The 7,845-nt window shown below is 31.5% G+C and overlaps 1 protein-coding gene across 4 annotated transcripts; it reads right to left on the reverse strand.

The window, feature by feature from the left end:
* Positions 1-540: 540 nt before the first annotated feature.
* Positions 541-6,569, reverse strand: LOC112706001 (ACT domain-containing protein ACR3). Of its 4 annotated transcripts, none has more exons than XR_011864522.1 (9): positions 6,151-6,569; positions 3,679-3,770; positions 3,454-3,499; positions 3,090-3,204; positions 2,926-2,993; positions 2,187-2,801; positions 1,822-1,926; positions 1,352-1,493; positions 541-1,103 (listed from the first exon to the last, which is right to left on the reverse strand). XR_011864522.1 is itself a non-coding variant. In XM_025757065.3 (8 exons), the coding sequence occupies exons 2-8, from the start codon at positions 3,747-3,749 to the stop codon at positions 777-779; spliced, it is 1,347 nt and encodes a 448-aa protein (XP_025612850.1). In that variant the 5' UTR covers positions 3,750-3,770; positions 6,151-6,518; the 3' UTR covers positions 541-776. The 4 variants fall into 4 exon arrangements, 2 of the variants coding, with proteins under 2 accessions (XP_025612850.1, XP_025612849.1); XR_011864521.1 differs by having other exon boundaries at positions 3,679-3,796; positions 6,151-6,512; XM_025757065.3 differs by lacking the exon at positions 1,352-1,493 and having other exon boundaries at positions 6,151-6,518.
* Positions 6,570-7,845: the final 1,276 nt, after the last annotated feature.

Raw genomic sequence — 7,845 nt, forward strand, 5'->3', positions numbered from 1 at the left:
ATCCCTCCTCTATACCATAGCATTCGTCTCAATATTATTAGGGCAGCTTTATTATTATACTATTATAATATTATTAGAAAAAAAGAATAAATGGATCTCTGAGATTTTAAAACCATGATAAATAGGTTCTTCACAAATTTTAATTACAAATTCTGACGTTTGCAAATAGACACGTCATCCCGTAATGAACATATATAGATGCCACATCAACTAATTACGTTTATTTTTAGAGAGGGATATTAAACGGAAAAACGTATCTATTTACTGTTTATAAATATAAAAGATGCATTTGTAATTAAAATTTGTGAAAGATCTATTTATTATAATTTTAAATAATCAGTAACTTATTTGTCTTTTTCTCATTATATTATTATTAAATGGGCTTTAAAATATAAGATATGCAGGCGGCTTGTTACAATAGAGCTAATTGGGTTTTTCTAAAACAAACACTAGAAGATTTTAGTACATTTTAGTCTTGTCTCCTAGTACATTTGATGGAAGTAACCACCTCATGTAAAAAAGATTCACAGATACAAAGAGTAACTAACAAAGACTCCGAATTCATTAAAAGGGCAACATAAAGTTACAACTAGTTAGTTTAGTTATAGACAGAACTACAGAAGATACAATGTCTTTGTCATTGTCATGATACCAAAGGCCCCAAAGTACAAGTACTTGGCATGTTTGACACACAAATAACTTTATTCTTCTATACATTATGATGTGTCTTTCACTAACAAACCAAGCCTGATGCATATATATGATTTTCTTCTTCTTCAAGCCAAGAACTTTTCAAACAAGTTACCAAAGAAGAAGCTTGTTTTAGCCCATCCTCTGGTTTCTGCTGGTGCTATGGAGGAATTTCCAGGTACCCTTTTCACTTCCACCACCATTGTCTTCCCTATCTCTTTGCGAAGCGCTTCCATCGTCTTCATGTCCACCGGGTTGCCAGATGCGTCCCTCACATAGAACACATTCAGTGCTTGCTCCCCTCTTGTTGATATACCTGCCCTACAAACTGTTAATCCATTCTCTCTTAGAATCCTTGTTACTTCAGACAGCAATCCCACTCTATCCTTTGCACAAAGTTCAAGGCTCACACCCTATGTCCACAAATCCAAAGAATCAATGGTAAAAACCAAAAGAGACTAATATCAGCCATGTTTCTTGATAACTAAGTAACATTATGTAAAGAAGAAAATGAAATGAAACACATAAAGAAAATGACATAGTATGCTTGATAATCAAGTTTGTCATAACCTGAGAAAAAAAAAGGGTATTTTTTTTCATCATCTAAATTCCTTTTTTTTTCCTTTTCTATTTTAAGATGTAGGGATATGGATGATATTACATGGAGAACATAGATTCTTAAGCTCTATTGAAGGCAAAAGACCATCATCACTTTCACTAGTGGATATGATGGTCAGATACAATCTGAGTGGAACTTAACCCCATGTATCTGTCGTACAATTTGCAGCATCACAAGTAGATAGCTGTAGATGCAAAATGTATTAATAATTCTGTTAAAAATTCGGAAAGAAGTTTGTGCTGTAAAATCACATAACACTACATAGTAAGTGGAAAGAAAATGACAGGAAGAAGAAAATAGATTTGTTAGGTAAAAGGTCAAGATTCAAGGGCAAATTATGTGAAGCCATAAGCTATAAAATAGTTAAAACTGAACCTTCCAGAGATAACTTAAGTTCCTTGTTCAGAGCATGGAACACTTACTTGGAGTTTGGAACCAGAATTTCATCTCCTTGTCTTACTTTAATTTGTAATTAAGAGGAATATAGAAGTCAAATAAAATTGGCAAGTTACCTCACTCACTCTTCTCTGAATAGCAGCTTCAATGCATTTGATGACTCTTTCTTTTTCTCCTTCAGTATCAAGTGTGCATCCATCCATATGCCGAATAAAATACTCCTAAAGGTATCCATAAATTCTTTAGTCCAAATTTCTCAACTGTTTGGATTTGTTTGAAGAATTATATTGAATTTTACATCTTAATACTTCAAACCTTGCAGAACAATCAACTTAAAGCGAATTTAGAGGTACATATGTCTAAACCAATAAGTACTAGAAAAACTGAATTAAGAAAAGATGCATCTTTCAAGGATAAAACATCTGAATTCTCTAAAGAACAACACATTATATTCTCTAAAATGGAGTATAAAACACTATACCTGGGATGCATAAGGAGCATCTGAAGAGATTGTGGCATGGAAAACAACATATTGCATATCAGTAAGAGTGCAAACAATGTCAAACATGAGTTTTGCCCGATCTTTGCACCGGACACTAACCACCGAGTATCCTTTTTCCTCGCAGCGTTCGATTGTGATCTTTGGCCTTGAGGAAGATGAATAATCAGCATCTGTTGTTGCTCCAGACCCTTCATAATCGCGATCAGCGAACAACATTTGGTGCAGCCTTCTATCCATATGGGTGAACCCCATGGAGAAGTTAGTCCTAGCAACTTTGTCACCCTCCTCGCAGCCGCGCAAAATGTTGTTAAGCTGCTCCTCCATAAGGCATAATCTATTTGGATGATCCACAGGCTGGGTTGTAGTGTCACTGACATAAAGGACACAAGCTATTCTTCTATTATGAGTCCAAACCTCAGCTGCAACCACATTGAAATGGAGGCTAGCAAGGACAGCAGAGATCTCGGACAAGAGACCTGGCCGGTCTCTGCCAATAAGCTCAATCGATGTATGATCACCAACAGAATGCACTCCAACACGCTTGCTTGGCCAATTCTTCACCCCTTCTGTGCTCTGGCCCTTTGGTCCTAGAGCCTATTATAAAAGAACTGTTAAGAAGTAGCCCTCAGTGTCTGTGATATGTGCATTCATTTGAAATTTCATTGTGCTGCTCAAATTCTTTGCAACTACAACTATATATATATACACCAGATTATACCTTTTCCACAAAGTCAATGGTTTTGCTATCTGTTATCTTCTTTCCTTGTTGATCCGTCACATGAAATACTGTTTATTCCATCACTTGAACAGGTTAGTTAATCAAAACATTCTTGTAGTAAATGCATTTCTAGTGAAAGTTAAATTTAATTAGAAAAAAAGTACCATCCATAAACCATCCTCCATCAGAAGATATGTAGGCTTTGGTAATTATGAAGTCAAGATCTGTCAAGATTTGCACCACTTCCAGCAGAATTCCAGGTTTGTTAACACTATCAACCTGCATTTTTATAGTGGACAAAAATAAAAATCCATTACTTACAGTAGTAATATGTAATGAATGATCCAAATTAATGAATTTTTTTAAATGATACATATTATGCTATGCCCTATAAGTTTAAAACTCAAAGGTTCAAAAAACTTTGAAAAACCATTTGAGCAAGTTAGGATTCCTAAGAAGCTGAGTGGCCAAACCAAATCCTAAAGAGGCCATGGAAGATGCCACAATTATTTATTTGATAAATTATACCTTGATAAGAGTACAATCATGGCAACTAGTGTTGTCCACAGAGACCCTGCATGCGAAGAAGCGCAAACAAATTTTACAAATCAACTATGGATTCGCTCTCTATCCTCTTCTTTATAACAAGTTTTTGTTAGGAATCAAATCAGCTTATTTAAATTTATGTGTTCCATGATTTAGCAATCTTGTTTCTCCAATTAGTTATCATAAACAAATTGTAATTCAATAAACCTTGGAGGATTCATTCTGTTGCTGAAGTTCTCATACTCAGGATCAAAATATGGCCAACAAACTCTAGCCATTAAACCAACTTCTCGCTCTTCCTGGATCATCATGAAAACGTCTTACCCTGGTTAGACTATGAACAAATTAAAACCAGTAAACATTTTCTATTTTCATTTAGGAGCATAAACTCAAAAAACAATATTTATATCTACTATTTTTTATATGCTTTACATGCATAACTTTTATAATTTATATTGAAAATAGTTGATAAAAAAAAAGAAAGATAAAACATTTTATTTTTTGTACTTTAAAAAAATAATAAAAATCTTTTTCAATTATAAATATATGATTCTCCAAATGCCATATATAAATGACGAGCATAAAACTTATGGGTAAACAAAAATTTAGCATTTTTCATTTACCTCACACTTGTCACATCTAAGAAAAATGCAACAAACACTTGGGGTTAGTAACACAATAGCATCTTGAGAAAATGACCAAAAAGGACTCAAATGTGACATAAAGATTTGATTCCAAGTTTAACTCGAATACTTATGTTTTTTTTTTTCTACAAAAAAATTATATATATATTCTTTGTGACTTCAACCATTAGACAAGATCACAAGAGAGCAGAGAGCTTCCGTGCCAAATTGTCTCCAATTATCTCACATTATTATTCTCACGATTAAGAAAGGCTAATATTATCAAAACTTTAGGACTCTTAACGAACGACCTCTTCTAAAATTAGATAAAGAAAACAAGGAATTTACTTATGGATTTAGAATTTCTTTGGTTGAGATCCTTTTGTTTACTTAAAAAAAAAACAAATAAATAAATGAAAGATGGCATAAGACCACTCTCCCTGTTTTTTATTTTCTTTATTTTTAAATTTTACTTGAAAATACTTTTAAAAATAAAAAAATAGAGAGTGAAAAGAGGAATGAATTCTCTTCATTTCTTTTTTCTTAATTTTTTTATAAAGTGTGGTTTTTTATCATACACTTTTTAAGTAGGATTAAAAAAATATGTGGAAAAATATGTTAAATGATAAAAGATTACACTTATAAAAAAATTAAAAAAAAAAGATTAAAAAATCCATTTTTAATGAAAAATATTTAGAATTAAGTGGGATTCACAATACACCCCCTCACATCTATTTTTATGTTGGACACCACACTCCCTCACATCTAAGTGGTTTAATAGTTTAATATTATATTGGACTGAATAAATTTTGATATTAATTAACTTGAGTTGAGTGGAATAAACTCATTCTAAAAACTAATTCAAAAGATAAAAGATATCTCATATTTATAAATTCTTCGAAAACGATATTTTTAAAATAGATGGGACCTGAAAATTTTAATAGCATGTAAAGTTACCACTTCAGTAATGTAATAGAATCCTGTAAGAAAATTCGTTGACCCAATTAAAAAAATAATTAAAAAATGCAACCACTATATATATATATACCATCATTATTGGAGCAAATATAAAAATATGTATCACTATATATAGGCCTGACAACAGAACAATGATCAGTTTTTATAAAGTCAAACTCATGCATAAAAATTTTCACAATAAATTTAATTATAAAACTCTTTTATCAAAATTTTCACTTTTTTTTTCCAACCAAATATCCCCAAAAGCAACTTCACAATAATGTGTAAAAACGTCATATATACTACATATTGAGGCTGCAGAAGAAACAATGGCTACTGAAAAAAAGTTTTATAAATTTAAATACGGTGTTTAGAATAATTAAATTAGATGTATACTTTGTTTTTGTTTCCACTTATCTTTCTCTTCATTTTATTGTGTTGAGTTCTTTTGTTAAAAAAAAATAGATGGGTCAATTACATTTAAATATACTCCAGAAAATGCTTATGGCATATTTAACTATTTTAATAGGTGAAAAGAACTAATGGGAAGACTCTTGAACAGGTTCTATTCGGTAGTGGATGGTGGGTTGCCTTACACAGCATTTTTCACATCTTGAATAGTAACAGAGAAGGTGTGGGGGAAATCTAGAAAAGAGTGTTATTGTTTTCACTTTGGATTTATAATTTAAAAAAAAACACACACACACACACACGATAGATGAGTGTTCAATTTGTTCCAACACAAATCCCAAATTTGATTTTCTAATTACATTTCTTTTCCCATAAACAATAGCCATCTTTGTCATTGAACTTTGGCGTGGTTCCTACTCTTAACACTACTTATATATATATATATATAACTAACGTGCAAATTGTTGTTTTATTATTCTAAATTAAGTTTGGGCTCTTCTTTTGGATATACAAAATAACAGAATTGGCTAAATAAAAAGAAAGAGGGAAGAAATTAAAAAGAGAAGGAAGTCTTGAAGGACTAATTAACGACCAGAAGATACATAATTATTGGAAGCAAAGAGAATAAATTAAAGAGCATGATTATATGCATAAATCAATGAAGGAAGAAATTGAATGAAGCACAGACCTTAATATAATTGGAATTTGAAAGTAGAGAAGAGAAGAAGTTGGTGGAATAATATTATCGGAGGCAGCGGCGCAAGGTAGCTGAGCTTGTTGTAGGTTTTCCAGTTTCTTACATGATGAGAGAGAGAGAGAGAGAGAGAGAGAGAGAGAGAGAGAGAGAGAGAGAGAGAGAAGAGGTGATGGTGATGCAGCAGAATCACATGTACTTCGTTTTATATATGTAGACAAAGTTAGAGAAGAGAAAAAACAGAACAACCTTTGTGTCTCTGCTTTCGACGTTGGAATACCACTTAATACATCTCTCTCTCTCTAAAAAGAATTGAAGCACTCAAGCATGGCAAATGGCGTGGTGCTGTGAGGTGTGAAGTGAGAACCCGTTCAATATTAATTTATTATTAATATTTTTTTTATTTCTTACTGCATCTTCCAACTCGGTTAATGATTAATTTACTACCATACTAAGTTTTTATGAAATTACATAAATTTGATTTACAATTACATTGTTGGACTTTTTTTTCTCTATTGGATTGGAGTAAGGCCTTCTATATATTGGTCTGGACAATAATTTGATGCCCGGAATTCCTTCTTGATATTATTATATGGGTATTGTTAGTGAAAGACCATGTGTTCATAACATACCGTGGAAGAAAAAAAAGTAATTCTTAAAAATTTATTTTTTATTTAAACTTTATTCCAATAATATATAATATATAGATCAGATCTAAATACCTGTGTACGCTAGTAAAAATTACTTTCTCCTTCGATGGTACGAAGGCGCTATGCGTATCTACACCGAGACTAACATTTGCTGTCAACTCTTTGACCAATGGATTTGATATAAATTGAGAAACCTCTTGCAACTCTTTGCACGCCATAAAATTCTTCTCCAAGAATTAGGCTCACATACATTTATGTGTGTAGAGATAAAGAAATAAAACTCTTGTTATTCTCTCGTGTGACTTTCTTGTACTCTTGACGTATATATATATATATAGTATGAGATTTGTTACTGATTTTAAATTTGATTCTCAATTCAAATTTAAATCATATCTTAAAATTTCAAATCTTGAATTATTCAAATTTTATGAATCATATCATAACAATTTAAAACATAATCAGATTTGGATCTCATCCAAATTTATAATTCAAATTCAGAAATAGAATAACTAATTATTCTCAAATCTCATTTAATATTCTCAATTATCATATTATTATTATATTCTTGGTGCTAGCAAAAAATATAATAATATTCCATTTGAATTAATATAATTATTTATTTGATCAAATCAAAATAATAATTAAATAATTCTACAGCAAAGATTAGAACACTCGTTAGTGTGTGACCCCATAGGTTCAATACTAAGCGGGTAGTAAATTAGTCATACTAAATTTACTAATCAAGGTTGGCGTCTAGCAACGCTCCTCAACGACCCGATAGTATGAAGTAATATATTTTTACTAAGAACCTTAGAAGAACAAAGTATAATTCCTTCCATCTTTCCAGCTCTTGGTTAACCCTTAAAGTATGGTTTAATTGTCAAACTCTAACATGTTACCATTATTATAATGAACTGTGAATGACTTAAGAAACTCATTTCTTCATTCATTCAATTTTCTTACCCAAGGTTTCATTCATCTCAGTCATTATAATCATAGAGCTCAAACTCTTTACCGATAGTTGACGGATTCCTTATTG

This window comes from Arachis hypogaea, chromosome 8 (assembly GCF_003086295.3).
Source record: "Arachis hypogaea cultivar Tifrunner chromosome 8, arahy.Tifrunner.gnm2.J5K5, whole genome shotgun sequence".
NCBI classification, from domain to species: Eukaryota; Viridiplantae; Streptophyta; class Magnoliopsida; order Fabales; family Fabaceae; genus Arachis; species Arachis hypogaea.

What these genes read in the sequence shown, in the direction of transcription:
- LOC112706001 (XM_025757064.3), bottom strand. Translation starts at nt 3,782, where the DNA reads ATGATGATCCAGGAAGAGCGAGAAGTTGGTTTAATGGCTAGAGTTTGT. An exon ending in TGGAGGATGGTTTATGGATG is followed by an intron (nt 2,994 to 3,089) that starts GTACTTTTTTTC and finishes TGGAATAAACAG; the next exon opens with TATTTCATGTGACGGATCAA. An exon ending in ATGCTCCTTATGCATCCCAG is followed by an intron (nt 1,927 to 2,186) that starts GTATAGTGTTTT and finishes GGATACCTTTAG; the next exon opens with GAGTATTTTATTCGGCATAT.